This window comes from Phoenix dactylifera, chromosome 10 (assembly GCF_051530095.1).
Source record: "Phoenix dactylifera cultivar Ajwa chromosome 10, Ajwa_hap1_PhDact_Kaust_v1.1, whole genome shotgun sequence".
Lineage (NCBI taxonomy): Eukaryota > Viridiplantae > Streptophyta > Magnoliopsida > Arecales > Arecaceae > Phoenix > Phoenix dactylifera.
In genome coordinates, this window is record NC_143199.1 from 18236215 (window position 1) to 18263528 (window position 27314).

Here is a 27314-nt window from a genome sequence, read left to right on the forward strand (position 1 = left end):
GTGTGCCTTGGATAGAAGAAGAACATACGACATGTCTTGCTGGTCTTTTAAAGCTTGGTGAGGGGGACTGGAGGGGAATATCAAGGCATTTTGTGACCACTAAAACCCCAACCCAAGTAGCCAATCATGCTCAAATTTTTTTTCTTAGGATGAGTAATCTCAATAAAAAGAAGTGCCAGTCCAGCCTTTCTGACATGGTGATTAGTCATCCAGTAAGTCACATTCATTCAACTTATTAGCTCTTGCTCACCAAAAAATATCAAATTACTATCAACTGTTAGTTTGAGTTTACCATTCGTAATTCACCACTTCAATTGTGACTAATCATTGTATATTTACAGGCTCCTGCACCGAAAACTTCTGCCTCAGCATCATCATTAAAAAATCCCCTTGAGGGTATGGAAGACACTAATCATTATCTCTAGGACAATCGATCATTTGGTAAATTCTACAAGCCCTCTAATGCCCTTCATGCAAATTATGCATTCTTGTGAAAATAAGAGTTCACCAATCCCCTAAACCCTTTCCTACAAATTGCATGAAATGGCTCCGTTTCTTAAATATGACCAAAAATTGGTTATTTGTACAGCAAAAGACCCCAATATTATTACAATCCAAGCTGCATCCCTAGGTGCAGAAGCCTCCGAAGCCTTACCTTTAATCGAAGACTCAGGGGAAGCAGCAAGCGTTCACAGTGTTAACCATATGGTAAATGAACCAAACTATGATCCTTGGACTTCTAGATGAGGCATCAAACAGATTTCTATTTATGTAGCAAAAAGAAAAAGATAATCATATTTCTATTTCTATCATGCAATTCATATACTTTTTCATTGCTGATAAATGAGTTTTAGCGGGTAGGAGTCTCCTGCAATTTGAAGGAGCAGGTTGTCTCGACCTTATTTCTCACTCCATCGAACAATTCCAACCGGACATGTTCTTCATTTCAAGCCAGCTCCAGTGTGCCATCAATCCAGCCACAGCCCCACTGCCCACCAACTCAATCTACTGGTGCTTCTCCATTATCTGAAAACAGCGATTTGGAGCTCAGCATTTCTCCATGTCAACCACGTAGCCTGACGAGGTTAGCTTCCTGCAGCATGAGCAATCTATGTCATTTAAGCTTAGGTTTTAAAATATTTAATTCTCTTAAATCTTATAATCAAATGGCTCTCTAGTTCATATATTTTGGTGCACTAGGACAAGGCAAGTAACATTTTTTCTGTTCCTATTTTGGAGATGGATCAATAATATAGAAAAAGGAGATAAGAGTCTTTATATGTGCAATATGTGTTTTATTTGTTGTCCCCATTCTAAGCAACAGCAAAGATAGCTATTTGTGGTTCTGTGCTTCTCTGATGTTTGGAACGTTTCTTGGCAGAAGTGAGTTTGTGGTCTAAGTACAATGGGAATGGTGCGCATGCAGAATGCTAGATTTGAGACTAAGGTTGTGTTTGTGCCAAACCAAGGTCCAGCAAGATCGGCATGACAAATTAACCCGGGCTCCTAATTTGTTTTAATCTCCATCTAGAACATTTGCTCAACTTTCGCCTAACCATTTAAGTCCCAATATATTTTTATGAGTTATATTTTCATGTGATCTTGAAACGAAGGTGAATTTCTTTGTGAAAAAATTATCTTTTAAACATTTATTTTGTACAATCTGGTGATGTATTTGTAAGGTTTCAGCTTCGTTGTTACCTTGATGTACTAGGCTCTAATGCTGTCAATAAAACTTTTGGTCCTTACTTGCTCGACTAACTCTTGGCATGTTTCAAATGATAAAATCATGACTTCCATTAAGTATTTTAATTAAAAGATAACCATAGGTGACGGCGTTATTTGATAATGTCATTGTTTAGATCTTAGTCCAGCATCTTCCTAGTTAATATGGGTAGTATATTGTCACAAAAGAACATCCCTTTCTATGCGCACCATAAGCCTCCAGTAGGATGCCTATTAGGAAATGCCCCCAGTCCTTGAAGCTGTCCTCTACTATTGCTCCCTTTATTTGAACTTAAGCTAATTTCATTTTTGCATTTTCACCCCTTTATCCTAGAAGAATTATGATGAATACAATAATAGCAATTTCTAAGAGCTAAGAACATCTTCATACTGAATGTAATATTTGCATTTATTTTCAAAACTGATGATCAATGAATGCATTTTTTTCTCTCATCATTTTCAAGGCATATTGAATGGTTAGGAATTTTTTCTTCCAATTAACATCAACATTTTGAGGTCAGTCGATGGAGTTTTAATGGCTGGCTTCGTGAGTGTGCTTGGGTGAGGGAAGGTTGAGGATCTTGCTTTGTTAGAAAATATTTCAGTTTGTTATAACATCCTTCTTAAGTATCACCCACTATGAACTCAGTTTGCATTCTAGCTTTTCTCTTCAACTGATCTGCATTTGAATATTTTCTTTTCCCTGATTGTATAATTTATTTGTGGTTTCTGTAGGAATCTAGTCACAGGGTGGCAAATGGTTAAGGTTTTCGAAATAAGAACTTTATAGAATAAGGTAACATAGTTCTTGAGACATGCAATATTGAGTCAACACTCCACAATTTTGTATTGGTTTGACATTGAAGTTCAAACATTTTCAGTTGTCCTCCAGTGACAAAATAGGTTAACATACTGGGTGAAGTTTTAGATTAATCAATGATGTGCATGGAAAAAAATGAAGAGATTGTTTAGACCAGATCAGACTGCCTATCCTTTAGTAGTAATAATTTCCTCTCACTCAATTCAGTATTATATATATATATATATATATATATATATATATATATATATATATATATATATATATAGACTAAAGAAATAAGAGTGAATTTAGTAGTTAATCAAACAAAAAAAGTGAAATGTGATATTTCAACGCCTTAAGAAGCTTATCTGGCATTGGAAACTTTTATTTTACATAGCTTACTAAACAACTCTTTATGGAGCTCCATTTGAAGGGGTTTACTTTAGTACAAAGAGTTTTAGATATTGTTTTTGTAATCTTTCAGTTATTTAATTCTAGATATTTTTTTCTATTTTCTTTTGTCATTGAATCTCTCAACGGAGAGATGGGTCCTTGAGGGTTTCCATAGGGTTCTAAAAGAGGTGACAGATAGAGCGAGTTATTTTATGGCTTAGGATTGGTATCAAGTTATTGTCTTCTTTATTTTTTAAAATTTTTATCTATGATTAGTGTTTATATGTAATTTATATTTATACTTTATTACAAGATTATAATTATAGAATCTTCCAGTGGAGAGATGGATCTGTGAGGGCTTTCATAGGGTTTTGAAAGAACAGAGGAAGAGAGAGGACATCGAAATTAGAGAAATGGAATTTGTTCTAGGGCTTAGGATTAAGAGTTGTTGCCTTCAATGCTCTTTAACACTTTATCTATTGTTAGTCACTTGTATGTAATTATTTATTTATGGTGGAGAAAATTATTTCACCAAGAAAAGAAATTTGTTTTGTGGAGAAAATATTACGAACAAATTATTTTTTCTTTCATTGTACATGTAAAGTACCCAAAATAAATAAGAAGCATAATTTTTGGCAGATTTATGTTGTGCAAGAAAAATTTCCTTTTCAGTGAAATAATTTTTTCCTTCTGAAGAGACTCACTAAAAATCTAATTTATTCCTGTTTCATTCTCATGAAGAAAATATTATCAACAGATCTTTCTCCATTTTTTGTGCATGTGAATTTCCAAGGCAAATGAGAAGCAAAATTTTGTTTGAACAAAATTTTTTTGCACATGGAGAATTTATCTTTTAAGATAGAATTTTTTTTTTCTTTTATGAAGAGTCCCATTAGAATCTAATCCATTTCTTTTTGAAGAGTCCTACTAAATATCTAATTTATTTCAATTTTGTATGCTTGTAGAGAAAATATAATGAATGAATTTTTTTATTATTTCGTGCATGCAGAGTTTCCAAAGTAAATAAGAAGTGGATTTTTTTTCATAGAGTTTCCAATTCTTTTTTCCTTTTTTTACAAATTGCAGAATGAAGAAAAAATTTATAAACAAATTATTTTTTTTATTTTTTGTGGAGTCTTCAAAATAAATAAGGAGCAGAATTTTCTTTTGTGTGTAGATTTTTCAAAATATTTTTATATTTTTTATAATGACTTGGAAATGGAATACTTTTTTTTACTTTTTTTAGAGACTTCCTTAACATATTAAAAACAAGATATTTTTTCTAAAATAATTAAAAAGTGGTTTATAATATTTCTGAAACAAAAAATTTTCTAACTAACTTTAATCCAGGTGCTAAAATATTTAACAACTTCCAAAAAGAACTCTAAATTCCATTTTTTCTAAATTTGACTTTTCTTAAATTATTTTTGTGTATATGGACATTCCTTTTTTTCACATGACTTCCTCCAATTGTTATGTATTTTTTTGTATGTGATTTTTTTTGTAGTTGTTATTTTTATTCCCTTTTGAAATTTAAGTTTTGAATGAAATATTTTTTGTTTTGAAGAGTCCAACTAATATGAAATTTATTTCAAATTTTTTGTACTCATAGAGAAATTATTATGAATGAATGATTTTTTTTCTCCTTTTTTGTGCATGTAGAGCTCCCAAAATAAATAAGAAGTCAAATTTTTTGGCATGATTTTTTTTATGTGGATAATTTTTATTTTAAAATGAAATATTTTTTTCATTTTGAAGTGGCCCACTAAAAAATTATTTTATTCTTTTTTGAAGACCCACCAAAAATGAAATTTATTTTAAATTTTTTGTATTCTTGGAGAAAATATTAGGGACAATTATTTTTCTATTTTTTGTGCATGTGGAGAGTTTTCCTTTTTGAACGAAGTATTTTTTTCCTTTTTGAAAAGTCCCACTAAAAAATTAAATTATTTTCTTTTTAAGAATACCATTAAAAATCTAATTTATTTCAAAGTTTTTATGCTTGTGCAAGAAATATTATGAGCAAATTTCTTTTTTCTTTTCTTGTGCATTTGGAGTTCCCAAAATAAATAAGAAGTAGAATTATTTTTTTTTACATGTGGATTTCCCAAATTTCTTTTTTCTTTTTTTACATGACTGCTTTTTCTACATGGAAAATTTTTCTTTATGAACAAAATATTTTCTTCTTTTCCAAGAATACCACTAAAAATGTAATTTATTCCTTTTGAAAAAGTCTCACTAAAAATCTAATTTATTCAGAATTTTTTAAGCTTGTGGTGAACATATTATGTAGGAATTATTTTTTTGTGTGCATGTGGAGTTTCCAAAATAAATAATAAATGAATTTTTTTATGCATGGAGTACTCAAAATAAATAGGTGGTGGAATTTTTTTTTGTAGATGGAGTTCCCAATTTTTTTTCCTTTTTTTACATGACTATGGGTGGAAGAAAATATTATGAATGAAAGAAATGATTTTTTTTTATGCATGGAGTACCCAAAATAAATAGGAAGTGGAATTTTTTTTGTAGATGGAGTTCCCAATTTTTTTTCCTTTTTTTAATGACTATGGAGGGAGAAAATATTATGAACGAATTTTTTCCCTTTTGATGGAGTTCTCAGAATAAATAAAAAGGTTTTTTTGTGCATGGAGTTTTCAAAATATTTTTTTTTCTCTTCTTTGATGACTACAAACTGGAATATGATTTCTTTTTAAATTTTTTTACATGACTTGCAAAAGTAATTAAGAAGAGTCTATTTTTACACATGACTAAGGAAAAGATTGTCTTTTTTCTTTTTTAACCAGACTTCCTAAATTTGTTAAGGAGAGAAATTTTTTTTCTAAAATAATTAAAAAGAGGTGGATAATATTCTTGAAAGAAAAGTTGTCCTAATTAATATTAACATAGCTTCTAAAAGAATTAATTGCTTTGAAAAGAACTCTAAATTTGATTTTCTCCTAAATTCAAATTTTTCTTTTTTTTTGTGCATGTGGACCTCCTCTTTTTCGCATGACTTCTTATAACTACGATGAACTTTATTTTGTTCATGAATCTTTTTCTATGCATGGTTTTTTTTTTTTTTTTTTTTTGAGAGTTCCACTAAAAATCTAATTTGCTTCAAATTTTTTTGCATATGTAGAGAAAATATTCGAATGAATTATTTTTTTTCTTTTCTAGTGCATATGGAGTTCCCAAAATAAATAAGAAGTGGATTTTTTTTATTAGTTTTTTTTGTGGAGAATTTTCATTTTTGAACAAAATATATTTTCTTTTTGAAGAGTCCTACTAAAAAACTAATTTATTTCTTTTTGAAGAGTCCCGCTAAAGATCTAATTTATTTCAATTTTTTGCATGTGGAGAAATTCTAAACTTTTTACATGAATTAAACAAGTGAATTGGATTTTTAATTTTTTTTAAAACTTAAATAATGCTTAAGTCAAGCTAATTTAAATTTAATTATACGCAGTGAAACGAGTGACAAATAAATGCATAAGATAATAACATATACAAACAACTCAAACATAAAGATTTTATAGTGGTTCGGAGCCAAATTTAGCTCCTACATCCACTCTCCAAGGATTCTATATTGAGAATTTTATGATAATCTATCGACAAGATTATAGTTCAGTTGTTTTTTGGGCTAATAACCAAATTCAGATAATTTTTCTTTGGCAATCAAACAAAATAAAACTATTTTGCTGGTACAGCTAGACCTACCCCAAGTTGCAACACTTAAAAACTTTTTGCCAACTTCAAAGTTCAGAAAAACTTAGTTAATTCTCTACGGTAATCGGCCACAACCTAGCTGTGTCTCGGATGCAACCAAATCTTATAAGGCAGTTGATTTTTCACAGTATTGGCCATACCAAAAACTCCACACGAGATTCCTAATCTCATGCACAAAAGAAAGAAAATAGAATACAATATATCCTCTATAAAGGTTGGATATATGCCATTGTAGCTCAAGTTTGAAAATATTTCTTTTTCTTCAAATAGATTGAAGTTTATTTTTCTAAGTTATTTATTTTTTCCCAACAATTTTAATTCAACAGAAAGATCTTCAAATGCATTTTGTAATTCATCCAACGTAAAATTAGTATGGGATCTCGGTTTTACCTCATCTTCTTGTGCCAAAAAGCACAAGTTGTTTCCTTTATATTCTCCTTTCTTGGAGTTGAAATCTTCACTGTCGCTCCAAGTTACCACCCTCTTCTTTTTCTTGCTTAGTGTTAGCATAATTTTAGAGATCACGTAACAACCTATATCACCCATAATATTTTTTTATTAGCGTAATTTGGTATCAACTTATATTATTTTTTATTAGCATGATCATGTTAGAGTAATTTTAAGATTCACATAACAACTTGTATTAGTCAGTAATATTTTTCATTGTTAGTGTGATCCTATATCAACCTATATTATTTTTCTTATATAGAGTCTATGCATAAGTATATATAACTTTTGAGATGTACCGAATATAATAGAATAGAGAAATAAAATTACTTTTCTCTCTTTCTTTTTTTTGTTTTTCTTTTCTTCTGCAAATATTTCAACTTGGTATTAGAGCCATCGATCACCTAATCTATCACCAACATCTCTTTCGTCTTTGTTGTAGCCGTCATTGTCATGTCTAGAAGATTTGAAGACCTCCACTGTCGATCTATCAATCTCTATTTCTAGGTGAATCAACAGCCAAATATCCTCTATTTTTTTGTGGATCAGTAGATCCTCTATTTTCCCATATATCCTCTATTTCTAGTTGATTAATATCCTAAGATTCTTTATTTTCTAATGGATATGCAGCTCTTCTCCACCACTTTTTTTCTTAGCGTCAGATTTTCGGTCGTCTCTCCTTATTGTGGCTCGGTCCCCTTCTCTCTATCTCTGATTTTATTTGTTGCCTCCGGCTCCTTCACCATCCATTTCGAGGTCTATTGCTTCTCTTCCATGATGCTTCCATCTACAAGAATCATAAAAAATATACATATAAAATTCCCAAATAAATAGTCTAAGAGTATCAAGGGTCGATGACATTATTATCATCATCATCTCTACGAGTAGAAAAAGTATCAGAAACCTACAAGAAAAAAAATAAAAATTTTAGAAGTTAAGAACACGAAAATCATTAAGCTCATAAAAAACATAAAATAATTATGTAAAATATTCAAATAGATGTAGTTATTTATCTAAAGAGAGACAAACCTATGCAACATAGATGCAATCTGGTCAAACTGAATCCTCAAAGATTGTATCTTTGTTTGATGGTTGTTCCTCATCTCCTCCATCTTTGTCTAATGGCTCTACCTCATCTCCTCCATCGTTGCCTTCAGACTACGAACCTCTGCAGTGCTATTACTTTGTCCGAAATCTTTTACTCACTGCAGACAACTGAGTGGGATAACTCCAACGCCATAATCCCTCACTCGACCATAATACTCTCGGCCTATCAATTCGGAGAACACCTGAGCCTCGACGTGACTGGTCTCGCCGAATGATGATGACTCCTCGACATGTGGCCATGTCTTATATTTTAGGAAAAAATAACCACATATTAATGTTTGATAAAATAAAACTAATAAAAAATTGTTGCACAAATCAAAGATGAATACATACAACTATATCTCTTAACTCCTTCCAAATAAAACTGTCATCTCGGTGGGTGTGAGTCGTCCGATAAAACTCCACCTCACCAGGCTTCCTCCCATGCTCTTCCATCTACAATAAAAAATATATTGGCAAGCTATAGGAATTAATATATGATAGAAGAGTTACAAAAATAAGAAGATACTTACGAATTCATCTCTTACGCCTCGCTTAACTCTTCAAACTTGATGTGTAAGGAATTGCATAAGATGCTCTTGTCGCTTTACCATTGAAGGAATATGTCTGCCAAAAAAATAAATAATATAATATATTCGATATATATATTTGCAATCTATATTAATAATAAATAAAATATAAGGTATTGAGAGAGTATACCCTATCTGTTCTCTCTCGGAAAACTAGTAATGAACAAACTTCCTCCACAGATGAGGATATATATCAGGAGAACAAACACGAGCAACCTCCTCCTCTACCCTTGCCCTTGTAGTTTGTCTTTAACTTTTCCTTATATTCGTTTCATTTGCGGTTAGGGGACTTTAGCACCCAATCATGGCTCTCTAGATGGAGCACAAACTTACTCTACACCTAAGTAAAGAATATTATAACAATGTTAAATCAAAAATTATAATTATGATAGTAAGTAAATTAACACACAATATCAAATTCAACTCTTTACCTGTATAACTCTAAGAAGCTCAACCTATACGAAGAAAGTATATCATTCTACTTCGCATAGTTGAGCAGACACAACTGACATTTTCAAATAACTGATCCTAGAAAACTTGCTAAAAGGCTTCTAGCCCTCTTGATGGGCTACTCTAGTTTGTTGCATCGAATGACAATCTTCTCACCCTCACGAAGCTGCCACACATCTTTTGCTCAAGTGGGTCCCCATCTCATCCTCACTCTCCCCTGTCCACCTATGAAAATGTAATAAAATATGCATTAAAGAATTGAAGGCAAATAAATTAAAATTTTTATATTATAATAGGAATTAGTATATGATATTTTAATCAAATTCCTCGGGATTTGCAAGTTATCTATAATAACCTCCTCGCCTGGGTAATCAACAGGAAGCTCGTGCCGGGATTGCGGCTCATGCTAAGATTGAGGCTCCTGTTATTGGTAAGACTGAGGCTCCTGTTGTTAGGACTGCTGAAACTGCAGGAACTTATCAGAAGAAAATCCTACCTGAGACTGCTAAAACTCCACATCTTTAAATCGTTTCTCTCGGCGTATGTTGTTACCAGGGTTGGCTCAACCCTTAGGCGACTTACGCGGTTGCCTAAGACCCCAGCCTAAAGACTCTTAGCTATAAATGCATTGAGACCCCCAAAAGATTTTTAGCTATAAATGCATTGAGGTCTCTAAGCCAAAGACTCTTAGCTATAAATGCAGCATTGAGGCGCCCAAGCCTAAAGACTCTTAGCTATAAATGTATTGAGGCTCCTAAAAGACTCTTAGTTATAAATGCATTGAGGCTCTCAAATAATTTTCAAATGCATTTATTATTATGATTAGTAAGTTCGCCTTAATTCCCCAAATCCATTGAGCCGCTTGTGGAGTGATTGATTATACCCCTATTTGATTTTGATGAGCTCAAAGCATTTGAGTATATTTTATGTTGTACTAATGAATTCAATCTAGTGTTTCAGGCGAATATATGTGAATTTATCTTTAAGAGCATCGAGCCTTGGCTCAAAGTAATTTGGCTAAGTGTTGAACTCAATTGAGCCAAAGTCTGAAGCTCGAGTCGACTCCGGAAGATTGCGAGTCGACTCTAAGTGTTTCAGAGGTTATGGCACAAGCCCGAGTCGACTTCGGTATACTACGAGTCGACTCCGACTGAGAACAGACAGAAGAACAGAAAGATGAATTTCAGACCCTGTCACCGAGTCGACTCCGAAGATTTCGAGTCGACTCCGATACTTGCCGAGTCGACTCCCGTCGGTTCAGAGTCGACTCCAAGAAGCAACAAACAGAAAGACAAAGAAGTGTTTTCTAGACCCTGTTACCGAGTCGACTCCAGAAGGATACGAGTCGACTCTAACGTTTGGCGAGTCGACTCCTAATCATGCCAGAGTCGACTCTTAGAGGAAAGCGGACTGAAAGGCAGAAAACCAAACTCAGTGACCCTATGAACGAGTCGACTCCGAGAATTCGAGAGTCGACCCCAAGTCAGCCGAGTCGACCCCAACAAAGTGCGAGTCGACTCCGAGGCAACTCAGATCAACAGATAGAGGATCGGTTTTTTGGAGTTTGAGAGCCGAGTCGACTCCAAGAGCATCCGAGTCGACTCGAGAGAGAAATGCAGAAAAATAGATCTCTGGAATCCTAAGAACGAGCCGTCTCCAAAATGCCGAGTCATCTCCAGATCTTGGCTAGTCGACTCCAGGATTGGACCGAGTCGACTCCAGGTTGGGACGGCACTTTAATTCAAATCCTGAACTGTGGGCGAGTCGTCTCCAGTAAAGCATGAGTCGACTCCAGCAACAGCCGAGTCGACTCCAGATCGAGCGAGTCGACTCCAACCCCAACGGATACATTGTCAGGAGGTGCAGACTGTGCAGAACGGCTACAAATCAGTGTCTAACGGCTATTTTTCAAAAGGGACTGGTTAAATAGCCCGAGTAAACAGTAATAGAAAACAAGGGAGTTACTCCATCTGTGCATTAAGGCATTTCCAACTACCAAGAGTCCATTAAGAGAAAAGACAAGCAAAAGAAGGAAGAAAGGCATTCAATTCATTCCTAGAAGTTTTTCCTTCGCTTTCAAGGCTCCTCTTCTGACATCAAATCTTCAGTGCACTCAAAGAGGAGACTCAGAGTTCGAGAAGCACTTTCTTCCTCTTTCGAAATCTGTTTGAGGGCCTCTAACTTTACTCCATTCATATTGATTCATATTTGCTTTTAAAGAAGCTTTCCTTGTATCTTTTCCCAAACTATTTTTCTTACTTGATTCAATCAGAGAATTGAATCAAGGGTTGTAAGGTTTGTTAGTGAGCCAAAGATAAAACCAACGGTGTAAGGATTTGATTGTGATCTCGGAAAAATAATCGGGTGGTTCTAGTTGGTGAGCCTGTGAAAACCGACCAAGTTCGTTGTGATCTCGCAAAAACAACAAGTTGGGTTGTGAACTTGTAAAACAACCGGCTGTAATCCAAGGGATTATAGTGAATTCCCAAGTGAAGCTTGGGAAGTGGGCGTAGGAGCAAGGGTTAGCTCCGAACCACTATAAAATTTTCTTGTGTTTGCATTGTCTATTTGTCTCTTCCAATCTTCTCATCAAGTAGCTTAATTAACCTGCTTGCATTAGATTTAATTATTTACTTATCATAAGTTTTTAATTTGTCAATAATTAATCCAAACCCAATTCACCCTCCCTCTTGGCTTGTCTCTTTGGGCAACAAGTGGTATCAGAGCCGGAGCTCTTATATTAAAAGAGTAAAAAATTAAAATGACAACCTCTTTTGGATCTTCTCTTAGTGAGGGGCAATCCACCAATAGGACTCCATTCTTCAATGGAACTAACTACACCTATTGGAAGGCTAGAATGAAGATATTTATCCAAGCTCAAGATTATGATGTTTGGGATATTATAATTAATGGACCACATATCCCTTCTATGTATGTTAATAACATTGCTATACCCAAGCTTGAGAAAGATTGGGATGATAATGATAGAAGGAAGGCACAACTAAATGCTAAAACAATGAATGTTTTTTATTGTGCCTTAGACCATAATGAATTCAATAGAATCTCTACTTGCAATTCTGCAAAAGAGATATGGGATAAACTTGAAGTGACCCACGAGGGCACAAATCAAGTTAAAGAAACTAAAATTAACATGCTAGTTCATAAATATGAACTATTTAAAATGGACTCTAGTGAAACCATCTATTGCATGTTTACTCAATTTACTGATATTGTCAACAGCCTAAAAAGCCTTGGCAAAAGTTATACTAACAGTGATTTTTTCAGAAAAATTCTTCGCTCTTTACTAAGGTCATGGGAAGCCAAAGTCACGGCAATCCAAGAAGCAAGGGACTTGAACAAACTGCCACTCGAGGAGCTTCTTGGATCCCTAATGACGCATGAACTCACAATGAAACAACACAGCGAAAAAGAATCCTCTCATAAGAAAAAGGTAATGGCCCTCAAATCTATTTCTTCTAACAAGGATCTATCTTGCAGTAGCAGCAGCGAAGAAGAAGACAATGAGGGAGATGAAGACGAGGCTCTTCTCATGCGAAAGTTCAGAAGGTTCATTAACCGGAAGAAGTCCTTTCATTAGAAGAGAGGTTCCTCAAGTTCCTTCAACAAGGATAAAGGTAAGGAAAGAAAAAGTGAGGGAATCGGATGCTATGAATGCAAGAAGCCGAGACATTTCAGAGTCGACTGTCCCTTGCTGAAGAAGGGCAGCAAATACAAGAAGAAGAAAGCTCTTGTCTCTACTTTGACAGACTCTGATCAATCATCATCATCATCGGATGAGGAACAAGAGGAAAAAGCAAATTTTTGCTTTATGACAAATGATAATGAGGTAACATTTGAAACTCAGTTAGAGATTACTTTTGATGAATTGTATGATGCCTTTAATGAACTAATGGATGTGTATAAATCCTTAACTTTTAAAAACAAAGATTTGAGATTAACTAATAAATCTTATAGTCATAAAAATGATAGTCTGATTAAAGAAAAAGACTCCATTATTAAAGAAAGAACTTAAAACAAGCAACCATTTATTAACTCAAAAGAACTGCACCTTGATTAAAGACAAAGAAAGATTAACTAAAGAGATTTCAGAATATAAAAACAGTAATCAAACTATAAAAGATAATCTTACAAAAGACTTAAGCTTACTAAAAACAGAAAAACTAAACTTAACAAAAGAACTTGAAAAATACAATTCTATTGTAGAAAAGTTTACATATAGTTCTGAAAAATTGGAGATGATTCTTAATAGTCAACGAGCCGTGTTTAATAGAGCTGGTTTAGGGTATAAGCCTAAGAATAAGCAAAAGTTTCTTAAAAACTTTTTTATAAAAGCTGGGGAAAGTAAAACTAAAAATATAACTTGTTTTTGCTGTGAAAAAGTAGGACATAAAGCTAATGTGTGTGACCATAGAAAAATAGAAGCTAAAAGAAAAATTAAAAAGGTTTGGGTTCCAAAAGGAACCAACATAGCTAACCTTGAAGGATCCAAGAAAACTTGGGTACCTAAGATTATATGATTTCCTTGTGTAGGAGTGTCTTGCAGCCAAGCTCAATAAAAACTGTTGGTACTTGGATAGTGGCTGCTCAAGACACATGACGGGTAACAAGGAGCAAATCTTCGCCCTAGAACCTAAGAAAGAAGGTGTGGTGACTTTTGGAGATGATAACCAAGGTCACATCATGGGTATCGGTAAGATACAAATCACACCTTCAATCTTTATTGATAATGTTTGATTTGTAGATGGTCTTAAGCACAATTTGATTAGCATTAGTCAACTATGTGATAAAGGCTTTGATGTATTGTTTAAGCTATTTATGTGCATCATAACCAACTCAACTAACAATAGTTTAGTTTTCAAAGGACTAAGACATGGAAATGTTTAAGTAGTAGATCTTGATGATCTTGCTAAAAACAGCCACTGCTTAGTAACTAATGATACTAAGCTTGGTGAGGCAAGTTGGTTATGACATCGTAAATTAGGTCATGCAAGCATAGACACATTATCTAAATTAGTTAAAAGAGATACCGTGATTGGTTTGCCAAAGCTGAAATTTGAGAAAAACAAAATCTGTAAAGCATGTCAATTTGGCAAACAATCTAAAAGCTCTTTTAAGTCCATAAATTGTGTCTCTACAACTAGACCCCTAGAACTACTTCACATGGACCTTTTTGGACCAACTAGGACCACAAGCCTTAGTAGAAACAAGTATGGACTTGTCATAGTTGATGATTTTTCTAGATACACATGGGTCATGTTTTTAGCTCATAAGGATGAAGCATTTTCAGCTTTTAAGAAATTCCACAAGGAGGTAACAAATACAAAAAATAGTTCAGTTATAGCAATTAGGAGTGATCATGGAACGGAATTTAAAAATCATCTATTTGATGAATTCTATAGTAAAAAGGGAATAACTCATAATTTCTCTGCACCTAGGACACCACAACAAAATGGAGTTGTGGAAAGAAAGAATAGAACCCTAGAGAAAATGGCTAGGACCATGTTGTGTGAAAGTAACCTTCCAAAGTATTTTTGGGGAGAAGCCATTAACACATCATGTCATATAATAAATAGAGTTCTATTAAGACCAATTATAAAGAAAACATCTTACGAACTTTGGAGAGATAGAAAGCCCAAAGTAACCTACTTTCATGTGTTTGGGTGTAGGTGTTTCATTCATAATAATGGCAAACATAACTTAGGTAAATTTGATTCCAATCTGATGAAGGTATCTTTTTGGGATATTCTACATCGAGTAAGGCTTATAGAGTCTTCAACAAAAGAACCCTTGTTATTGAAAAATCCATTCATGTTGTTTTTGATGAATCTAATGATGGTTCCTCCAGCAAGAGAGTAGTGTTTGATGATGATGCAGGAATAATTGAAGAAAAGATAGATCACATGACTCTACTAGAGGATGAACCCAAGCAAGTTGAAGAAACTTCAACAAGCCAAGAGGTAATTGCCGAACATGGGCTTACAAAGGCTTGGAGGTATGCTCACGGTCACCCTAAAGAGTTAATCTTAGATGATCCATCTCAACCTGTTAGAACTAGAGCCTCTCTTAGAAACTTAAATAATCATCTTGCATTTGTTTCACATTTAGAACCTAAAAATATTGAAGAAGCTGAAAGTGATGTAAATGGGATAAATGCTATGCAAGAGGAACTTAACCAATTTACAAGAAATAAAGTATGGAACTTAGTTGAAAGATCCACTGAATACTCAATAATAGGAACTAAATGGATATACAAAAATAAACTTGATGAAAATGAAGTTGTGGTTAGGAACAAGGCTAGACTAGTAGCAAAGGGCTATAATCAAGAAGAAGGTATAGACTTTGATGAGACTTTTGCTCCTGTAGCTAGACTTGAGGCAATTAGGTTGTTACTAGCATTTGCAAGTAATAAAGATTTCAAATTATTCCAAATGGATGTGAAAAGTGCCTTCTTGAATGGGTATATTAATGAGAAAGTTTATATAGAACAACCTCCTGATTTTGAGAATCATCAATACTCCAATCATGTTTATAAACTAAATAAAGCACTTTATGGTCTAAAACAAGCCCCTAGAGCATGGTATGAAAGACTTAGCAAATTTCTATTAGACCGTGAATTTTCTAGAGGAAATGTTGATACAAACCTATTTTTGAAAAAGAAAAACAAAAATATGTTAGTAGTGCAGATTTATGTAGATGATATTATTTTCGGTACTACTAACAATCGTCTTTGCGAAGAGTTTGCTGAATTAATGCAGAGTGAATTTGAGATGAGCATGATGGGAGAATTGAACTATTTTCTCGGACTTCAAATCAAACAATCCAAGAAAGGGATTTTCATCAATTAAGCTAAATACATCAAGAAAATACTAAAGAAGTTTGATATGGATGGAAACAAGTCAATTGGGACTCCCATGAGCTCATCATGCAAACTAGACAAAGACGAATCAGGTAAATCAGTAGATCAAAAAGCTGCATAGAGGTATGATAGGATCTTTACTATATCTTACAGCAAGTAGACCTGATATCATGTTTAGTGTATGCATGTGTGCTAGATATCAATCTAATCCTAAGGAATCACACCTAATTGCAATTAAGAGAATTTTTAAATATCTAATAGGAACAAAAAACATAGGTCTATGGTACTCTAAAGAATCAAGCATAAACTTAATAAGGTACACTGATTCAGACTTCGCTGGTTGTAAACTGGATAGAAAAAGCACCAGCGGGTCTTGTCAATTTTTAGGAGAGAACTTAATTTCATGGTTTAGCAAGAAACAAAACTCGGTTGCACTATCTATGGCTGAAGCCGAATATGTTGCTGCCGGGAGTTATTGTGCTCAAATTTTATGGATCAAGCAATAACTTGAAGATTATGGCATTAAACAAGATAAGATTCCCATAAATTGTGATAATACAAGTGCCATAAATCTAACTAAAAATCCAATTCAACACTCAAGAACTAAACATATTGAGATAAGACATCACTTCATAAGAGATCATGTGTTAAATGGTGATGTGATGTTTGAATTTGTTTGCACTGATGATCAACTTGCTGATATCTTCACAAAATTCTTGAGTGAAGATCGATTTTGTATTCTTAGAAGAGGGTTAGGAGTGATTCATCCATTCTTGTGATACTCTCCTATAATTCATTGATTTTGATGATTAACTTATGGTGGATATAGGATTTCTCGTCTATGGTCATCGAATCATTCCTTAAGTTCTAAAGATTTCCATATCTCTCTCCTTTGGCACGGAATTAACTGAGTTTTTGGTTATGTGCCAGAGTTCGAGTCGACTCGGATAGATTTTAGAGTCCCACGAGCCAACTCGCACATATTTAGGAGTCGACTCGGTCGAGTCGACTCGCGACTTACTGGAGTCGACTCGAGGTCAGAAATCCGACTTTTAACCCTAAGCGGAATGTTTTTTCTTCACTTTTATTTTCAGCCGCCACTGTTCAAAAGCCCTAGAGTCGTCTCCTACATCGTCCCCGACCTATTTTTGGCCCTTTCTCTCGTGTTTTCTCCCATTTTTCTTGTCCTTCTGATAAGTGCTTAATAATCTATAATTTAGTTATCTTTCCATAGCACTTATCAATGTTTTTAAACTGATAAATATATATTTTACGATAAAATTAAATAAACATTGAAATGAATTTAAAATATGGTAAGAGGTAAATAATTCTTTTCTCAAAACAGACTCTAAACTTGTCTCTCTCCTGGTTATAATCTTTCATGAAAACATATAAGGAGGAGATTGTGTTGACCCGATTTGGTAACCTGATGGAGTTGTAATCAAGCTAAGGTTATAATTAAATCGGTTTTGGTCCTGATTCGATCGAAAGTTATAATTAATTATGTAAGGGGCAAATATTTGATTAACCCTTTTATTAAGTCACGGTCTGATCTGGTTGAGTTCAATCTGAAGCGGTATAGTAAGAATTAAATGTCATTGGGCTCGAGAACAAATTCAAGCAAATCAACAATCATGACCCACCTCAAACCCAAAGTCAATTCCCAACCAATGCCTTGCGTGCCTTCATATAAAATTTATAATTTTAAAACAAAAAAAATAATAATAATAAATAATAATAATAAAATAATAAAATAAATAAAAATAATTTCGGGAAGAATTACTGGAAACACTGTTCATATGAACAGTATCCCGTGAAAACACTGTTCATATGAACAGTGTTTTTACAAATATATATATATTTATGTGTATATATAAATCAAATAATAAATAAATTAATAAAGAATATCCACTGTTTATCTTCTTCTTCTTCCCGATATCCCACTGTTTATCTTCTTTCCCCTCCCCGTTACCTATCCTTTCCAGCTTCCTCCCGCTGCCAAACCTTCCCGTGATCCCGCCTCGCTCACAACAACCCGATCCCCCATCATCCGCGTGCCAAAAGAGGGAGATCAGCCGGGCACCTTCCACATCCAGCCATGGCGTCGTCTTCATTCCCGGATGCTCCGCCGGCGATCAGTCCTCCGTGATTCCAGTCGGCCACAATTAGCCGCGTGCCCACCGTGCCCGTGCGGTCGACTCTTCCCAGCAGCGGAGATCCAGCCCCTTCGCCATCACAGCCCGCGCCTTCTCCTCCGAGATCAACGATCCACTCCTAGCAGTCGAAATCCCAGCATCTCCGCCTCTTCCTCCGCCCGTGACGCAGCCCGCAGCCAAGATCCAGCTCCGCCATCAACCGCGTGCGTTCCGAGCCGCATCAAGAGCCCAGCTCCTCTCCGTGATCCCAGCCTCCTCCGCGTCCGGGCGTCCCGTGATCTCACATCCGCATCTCCAGCACGCTCTCAGTGGATCCATCAAGGGGGAGAATGGGTATAAAGAGGGTGGCCATCGGCTTTGAAGGGGAGCTCGGTTGAGAAGAAAAAAACAGGGGAGACCCCTGTTTCGGTGAAGAAAAGAAGCCACCAGCCGAGAGAAAAGAGAGAAAAAGAAATAAAAAAAGAGAGAAAAAGGGGGGAAAGAGAATATTTTGTGATATATTGGGAATAATGGGAGGTGAAGGCTTTCATTTGAAGACGGGAGGTCGTCCGGAAGCCATGCTCGGCTAAACGTCCAATCTAGGGCTGGATGAAGCCCTAGCAATGTATCAGGGCATTGTAGTTCTTACTTTTTATTATTATTTTGGAGCTTGTTTAAATTCTTATCTTCAATGAAATATTTCTTTTATGATGTTTAAACCTTGAGCATGCTATTTATTATTCATGTTTGCTAAAGTAGTCTAAGATGATCCATGCCTAGGAAGATGAGGTGTGCTGCACCCTAGATTAGCATACTTAGGTAGACACTTCATGCTATACCGAAGATGGATCTTCCTAAAACTCTTTATATTTTTATTTTAAAAGGCTTGTAGCCAACATTGCATGCCTCTCCAAAAGATAAAAAAAAAATATTAAAGAACACAGACCCTGATACAATGCTATGTGGTGGATTCCAAACCCTAGATCCATTTACTCTGATAAATTCCAATTCGCACTCATAGTTTAATTTAGTTTATTTGAATTAGCAAATTCTTCTTCTTGATTTATTTTTAAAAGAAAAATAACTTGTCTCCAATCCCTGTGGACCGACACCCGTAATCACTATCCTACAAGATACGTGCTATTGCGTGGTTTATTTTCAAAATTGAAAGAACCGATCAATTTTTGGCACCGTTGCCGGGGATTGCTAGCATAGTTATTTTTCTTATTAAAAAAAAAATATTTAAAAATTAAAAAAAAAATTCTTTAAAAAAAATTTCTATTGTTGTTACTTTTCTTATCTTCTTTTTCTCCCTTACTAATTTTTATTTATATTATTTGATCAGGAATCGAGGAAAAAAATCTGGGATGATCAAAAGGAGAACTGTCGGAAAAGAAATGCTGTAGAGGTTTGCAAAAAAAAAAAATTAAATTGCTGGAGAAATTCCCTTTGGTAACCTCTAAACTTTTCTTATTTAAATTAATTATTGGTTTGAAATTTTGTGGTGATTGTTTGATTTTAATTATAGCAAAATTGTGAATGCATGCTTGATACACACACACAAATCAATTTGCACATAGTAAGGGCAATCACCCCAACAAGATAAGAGCCGGATTTCATCACCGGACTCTTGCCCAACTTAGGTGAACTCAATCTCACATAGTGTCATCTTTAATTAAAATCAATTAGACGTTGGCCCCTAGGGACATTCGAGCTCAATAGGACGAAGATCACCGAAAGTTGCACCAATTTCGCTCTGTGGCTTAGTTGATGTCTAGGCAAGCTTTGTCCCTATAAGGGAGACAGTTCATCTGTTCGAGGCAAGTGGGTTTTAAGTGGGACCTTTGCGAATGCATCGTGACCCCTCCACTTACCTGGGAGCTTACCTGGTCAACTCGGTTCATTAGACCGGATTGGAGGCTTAGGTGCCCTCTTCAAACCAGTTAGGAGCTGTCTAGTGATTTTAGGATAAAGACTAGGATTGATATGCTTTTCTCTTTTATTGCATGCTTAATTGATCGAGTACTAGTGTATGCACGGTAGTCGTTCTAGAGTACAAAATCTATTACCTTTTGACTCTGAAATAGAACGAACCCTTAGGAACATTCGAGCTAAGATCAAAACATTAGGATCATCCCCACCTCTTAAGATGGCTGAAGAACAACCCAAACTCCTGAGGGAATACTTTACTCCCACTATTTACACTTCCCCATCTTGCATTCGATTACCTGAGGTAGCAGCTGTACAATATGAAATAAAGTCTAGTGTGATCCAAATGCTTCCATCTTTTTATGGGCTCACCAATGAAGATCCATATAAACACCTAGATGAATTCCTTGAGATTTGCACCACTGTCAAGATTCAGAACTTCACTGATGATGCCCTAAAACTTAGGTTATTTCCCTTCTCCCTTAAAGATAGAGCCAAACAATGGCTGAATTCTTTAGAAGCTAACTCAATTCGTTCTTGGGATCAAATGCAACAAGAATTCCTTAAAAAATACTTTCCCATAGGAAGAACGAACCAGTTTAGACGTGCCATTACAAGCTTCTCCCAAACTGAGGGAGAAGAATTTCATGAAACTTGGGAGAGATTTAGGGACCTAATCCGTAAATGCCCTCATCATCAAATACCTAAGTGGCAACTAGTGCAATGTTTTTATGACGGATTGACAGAACGAAACCGTCAGATGATCGATGCTGCATGCGGGGGCACTTTTATGCTTCAAAATGAGCATGAAGCATGGAAATTATTTGAAAATCTTAATGAAAACTCCCTCCACCATGCTTCATGTTCTCGTCAAGCACCCCCGAGTTCTCAAAGAAAAGGGACCATTTGTGAAATAAGTCATTCTATGGACCTGTCTAGCAAGGTAGATGCATTGTCCCATAAGATTGACTAACTGATGATAGGTGGGCATTACATGAACTCTTCCCAAGCACAAGTGTGTACTATTTGTTCTAGCCCATCCCACCCTATTCATGAGTGCCCTTCAGCGCCCCAATTCCCCGAACTCATGCAAGAACACATCAATGCTGCTCAAACACTGCCTAGACCGGGTAATGACCCATTTTTCAATACATATAACTCGGGATGGCGAAATCATCCAAACTTTTCTTGGAAGCAGCAAGCTTCGAATACTGCCCAACCCTATTCCCAAAATTTTCAAAATCCTCAGAATTTTCAAACCCAACAAAATATTTATCCCTACCGTCCCTCGACTCAATTTCAACACACTTCTCCTCCACCCCAAAGAAACACAGCCTTTGAGGAGAAAGTGTTGAACGCCCTTCAAGGTTTAGAAACCATTACACAATTAGTGCACTCTCACACGCAATCAATCGCCAAGCTAGAATCCCAGATGGGGCAACTAGCTAATGCACTGAACAAGCGAGAGGAAGGAAAGCTTCCAAGCCAACCACTAAGTAATCCTAGGGGACTATACATGGCTCAAGAAAATCAATTAAATGCAATTCATCATGAACAAGCCAATGCTTTGACTACCCTAAGGAGTGGACGTATAATAGACAATAAGATTGGGGAGGACAACAATAAGGAAGGTGAAGAAGAGGATAGAAATGTATCAAATGAAAATCTGAAACCTTCTTCTTCTTCTTCGGCTAGTCCATCTTCTGCCAAAACTCACATCCCAAAGGCCCCATTTCCTGAAGCTCTTACTTCACCCTCTCCATTTGGCAAAAAGGAAACTTCACTAGAGGAGATGATGGAGGTTTTCAAACAAGTTAAAATCAACCTCCCACTCCTTGATGCCATCAGACAAGTTCCCTCCTATGCCAAATTTCTCAAAGACCTTTGTACACAAAAGCGAAAATCTAGGACACATGTGCCTAAAAAGGTCTTCCTAACTGAGCAAGTGAGTTCTATTCTCCAACACAACACCCCTCCAAAATTCAAAGATCCTGGTGCTCCCACCATCTCCTGTGTCTTAGGAAATAATTTCATTGATCGAGCACTCTTAGATCTAGGGGCAAGTGTCAACCTTTTACCTTATTCAGTTTATGAGAAATTTGGTTTAGGTGAGTTAAAACCAACCTCGGTATCCCTTCAATTGGCTGATCGATCTGTAAAAACACCACGTGGGATAATTGAAGATGTTCTTGTCAAGGTAGATAAATTCTATTTTTCAGTAGATTTCATTGTCCTTGATATGGAACATGAGCCCAATCCTAATAAACAAATCCCCGTGATCCTTGGGCGGCCCTTTTTAGCAACAGCCAATGCATGCATCAATTGTAGAACAGGGGTAATGAACATATCATTTGGGAACATGAAGGTAAAATTAAATGTGTTCAATGCGGCCGACCAACCCGCAAGGGAAATTGAGTGTTTTATGATAGACAAAATAGATGACCTCATAGAAGGAGATGCAAAAACTATCTCACTATGTCTGGCTGAAGACAATAAACTTAGCGCTTGTTGGGAGGCAACCCAATTCTCTTAGATTATTTCTTAACATTGAGGACAATGTTAGGTTTAGGTTTGGGGGTATTCATCTTGATTTTCATCAAAAAAAAAGTTAAAAAAAATTAAAAAAATCATCATCTTTTAAAAAAAAATAAAAAATTAAAAATATTTTTTTTAAAAAAAATGTGTTTATTTTCATAAAATAATAATAAAAAAAAGTTATTAAAAAAAAAGTTTTTGTTAAAAAAAAACCCTAATTTATATACATTTATGCGAGAATGATAAACACACAAGGTATATAAAATCTAAAAAGCCCAATAACTAGTGGGAAGTAATACAAATTTAAGTTCTTTTTATTAAGTCTCTCTTAGGGAGTTGTAAGCTAATTAATACTTTGGAATTTCACTACACACTGGCCGACTCTTCTAAGGTCTAGGCTCGACATTATGTTGAGAGTATGATAGCAACCTTGGACCCTGATGAATCATACTTATCTAATCCAAAAAAAAAAAAATATCAATAAAAATGGATTTAGTCAGGAACATCGAAAAGGGCTACCTATTGTCAAAGATCAAGTGGGCTTGTGATGAGGACTCCGAGCATAAGTCCATAGGGGAGTCTTGATGCCCGACACCTTATGCCAACTGGTGTGAGAGTTGTCGACTGATTGCTCGTTACACGGAGAAATCACCACAAGAGTAAAAGTGCACAATTTATATATCTTTCTTTAAAAAAAAAAAAGAAAAAAAAATGTTGTATTGACCGAAAAGACAATAGTGTGAAAGCCGTCGTTGTAAAAATTCGAGTAAACTGGAATATTACAGATAAAGCCCGTGAGGTACTAAAGTAAACATCCACAACTCTCGAAATCCTGCAGATAAGATGATTTTGAATCAGTGAGTAGGTCTTTTCGACCAATCCTTGGAAACTACTAGTATTAACAATATTTTGGAGATCCGAACCCTTAGCTTGTGTACGGTCCAGATTTCACCGAGCACTCCAGTATAAATAAGTCTTACAACTCCCTAAACGGAAACTTAATGACTTTAACTTAGATTGCATACTAATCTAGAATTTGGGCTGACTTAGTAAATAAAATCGTATGTGCTTTGAAATTCTTATCATTTATGTATCTTAAATTAGATTTTAATTTAAAAAAAAAGTTTTTTTTTTCTTTCTAGCTAGTATACACTTGGAATTTGAAGTTTCATCAATCGAATTAAAAAAAAAAAAAAAACAACAACAACAACAACAAATTAATCACAATAATAAATGATATTGAAGTTTGTGGGTATCTTCACTGGAAACCCTCACGAAACTATAACTCGTCCACTAGGGTAACCTAGGGGTTTAAAGCCTTGTTGCATATGGTAAATGCAACCGCGATGCCTGTAAAAGTGAGTTAAAACTCTTCTTTTCTAGTTTTATTTTGCTCGAGGACTAGCAAAACATAGGTTTGGGGGTGTGATAAGTGCTTAATAATCTATAATTTAGTTATCTTTCATAGCACTTATCAATGTTTTTAAACTGATAAATATATATTTTACGATAAAATTAAATAAATATTGAAATGAATTTAAAATATGGTAAGAGGTAAATAATTCTTTTCTCAAAACAGACTCTAAACTTGTCTCTCTCCTGGTTATAATCTTTCATGAAAACATATAAGGAGGAGATTGTGTTGACCCGATTTGGTAACCTGATGGAGTTGTAATCAAGCTAAGGTTATAATTAAATGGGTTTTGGTCCTGATTCGATCGAAAGTTATAATTAATTATGTATGGGGCAAATATTTGATTAACCCTTTTATTAAGTCACGGTCTGATCTGGTTGAGTTCAATCTGAAGCGGTATAATAAGAATTAAATGTCATTGGGCTCGAGAACAAATTCAAGCAAATCAACAATCATGACCCACCTCAAACCCAAAGTCAATTTCCAACCAATGCCTTGCGTGCCTTCATATAAAATTTATAATTTTAAAACAAAAAAAAATAATAATAATAAATAATAATAATAAAATAATAAAATAAATAAAAATAATTTCGGGAAGAATTACTGGAAACACTGTTCATATGAACAGTATCCCGTGAAAACACTGTTCATATGAACAGTGTTTTTACAAATATATATATATTTATGTGTATATATAAATCAAATAATAAATAAATTAATAAAGAATATCCACTGTTTATCTTCTTCTTCCCGATATCCCACTGTTTATCTTCTTTCCCCTCCCCGTTACCTATCCTTTCCAGCTTCCTCCTGCTGCCAAACCTTCCCGTGATCCCGCCTCGCTCACAACAACCCGATCCCCCATCATCCGCGTGCCAAATCCAAGAGGGAGATCAGCCGGGCACCTTCCGCATCCAGCCATGGCATCGTCTTCATTCCCGGATGCTCCGCCGGCGATCAGTCCTCCGTGATTCCAGTCGGCCACAATCAGCCGCGTGCCCACCGTGCCCGTGCGGTCGACTCTTCCCAGCAGCGGAGATCCAGCCCCTTCGCCATCACAGCCCGCGCCTTCTCCTCCGAGATCAACGATCCACTCCTAGCAGTCAAAATCCCAGCATCTCCGCCTCTTCCTCCGCCCGTGACGCAGCCCGCAGCCGAGATCCAGCTCCGCCATCAACCGCGTGCGTTCCGAGCCGCATCAAGAGCCCAGCTCCTCTCCGTGATCCCAGCCTCCTCCGCGTCCGGGCATCCCGTGATCTCACATCCGCATCTCCAGCACGCTCTCAGTGGATCCATCAAGGGGGAGAATGGGTATAAAGAGGGTGGCCATCGGCTTTGAAGGGGAGCTCGGTTGAGAAGAAAAAAACGGGGGAGACCCCTATTTCGGTGAAGAAAAGAAGCCACCAGCCGAGAGAAAAGAGAGAAAAAGAAATAAAAAAAGAGAGAAAAAGGGGGGAAAGAGAATATTTTGTGATATATTGGGAATAATGGGAGGTGAAGGCTTTCATTTGAAGACGGGAGGTCGTCCGGAAGCCATGCTCGGCTAAACGTCCAATCTAGGGCTGGATGAAGCCCTAGCAATGTATCAGGGCATTGTAGTTCTTACTTTTTATTATTATTTTGGAGCTTGTTTAAATTCTTATCTTCAATGAAATATTTCTTTTATGATGTTTAAACCTTGAGCATGCTATTTATTATTCATGTTTGCTAAAGTAGTCTAAGATGATCCATGCCTAGGAAGATGAGGTGTGCTGCACCCTAGATTAGCATACTTAGGTAGACACTTCATGCTATACCGAAGATGGATCTTCCTAAAACTCTTTATATTTTTATTTTAAAAGGCTTGTAGCCAACATTGCATGCCTCTCCAAAAGATAAAAAAAAAATATTAAAGAACACAGACCCTGATACAATGCTATGTGGTGGATTCCAAACCCTAGATCCATTTACTCTGATAAATTCCAATTCGCACTCATAGTTTAATTTAGTTTATTCGAATTAGCAAATTCTTCTTCTTGATTTATTTTTAAAAGAAAAATAACTTGTCTCCAATCCCTGTGGACCGACACCCGTAATCACTATCCTACAAGATACGTGCTATTGCGTGGTTTATTTTCAAAATTGAAAGAACCGATCACCTTCCCTCGGTTTTTAGGTCAAAATGCCTAGGAAAGCCGTTGTCCCGAGCCGGAAGAGACCTCTCACCGCGAGCGGCGCCGAGAGACGGTCTAAGGCACGGAACGAACCCGTGAGGCCACCACCTCCGGTTCCTTCCCCGCCTAGGCCGGTTCCCTCGCGTTTGTGCGCCGGGAGGGTTGTCTCTACCAGGAGGAAAGTCAACTTTGACTTCCTCTCCCGGGAAGGGTTCATCCTAGGGCATCGTCTTAGGGCCCAGGGCTTAGAGTTCTTTTATTCACTTGACCTCCCTACATACCCAGGGTTAGTTAGAAAATTTTACGGGACCGTCACACGGGGTGGCGGTGGTATCCAAGGGATTGAGCAAGTGTCCCTATTTTCATTTCGGAGGACTTCATTGCTCGAGTCCTCCATCTCTCCCGAGAGGGGATTGCTCCCACACATCCATCTGTAGGGCTGAGGCCCTTACGACCATCTTAGGGAGCCCACCTCAATCCCCCCATAGAGGAGGTGTTTGCAAATCAGCTTTCAGCTGAAATGCGACTCCTCCTAAGTATCATCTCTAGGACTCTCTTTCCTAAGACCGGAAGGTTTGACTTCATTTCTGAGAGAGACCTAGGCTTGATGTTCCACATTTTGCAGGACATCCCCTTGAACTTTCCCAAACTCATTTATAGATATATCTGTGAACCCCTAGACAAACCTAGGTTGAGTCTCCCGTATGGCATGCTTTTCACACTCATCTTTAGGGAGTTAGAAGTCCCTATCCCTGAGGGAGAACCCTCTCGCTCCCTCAGACACACTGACCACATGGGTGAGAGGACTCTCCACCGAATGGGTTTCTACAAGGTGGAGGGTGTCTGGGTTAGGAGAACTTCCACATCAACACCATCTGATCCTACTACTCACCATTCACCTAGCCCTGACCATGACCAGGACCACTACACAGCTTCTCCCACTTTTTCTTCCACTTCTGGTCCCTCATTCTCATCTACTTCAGCTGGACCATCTACAGCTCCACCACCTCAGCAACCCCTAGAAGTCCGGATCAGCACTGAGCAGCTCCGGG

The 27314-nt window shown here is 36.2% G+C and overlaps 1 protein-coding gene and 1 non-coding gene across 2 annotated transcripts; one reads left to right on the forward strand and one right to left on the reverse strand.

Moving 5' to 3' along the window:
* LOC113462729 (uncharacterized) lies at positions 1 to 22826 on the forward strand. The gene is made up of 5 exons (XM_089925774.1): positions 1 to 212; positions 342 to 441; positions 590 to 708; positions 855 to 1084; positions 19577 to 22826. The coding sequence occupies exon 5, from the start codon at positions 21137 to 21139 to the stop codon at positions 22691 to 22693; it is 1557 nt and encodes a 518-aa protein (XP_089781900.1). The 5' UTR covers positions 1 to 212; positions 342 to 441; positions 590 to 708; positions 855 to 1084; positions 19577 to 21136; the 3' UTR covers positions 22694 to 22826.
* LOC120108184 (small nucleolar RNA R71) lies at positions 20757 to 20862 on the reverse strand. Its single transcript, XR_005509663.3, has one exon. It is a non-coding gene; the product is annotated as a small nucleolar RNA R71 (small nucleolar RNA).
* Positions 22827 to 27314: the final 4488 nt, after the last annotated feature.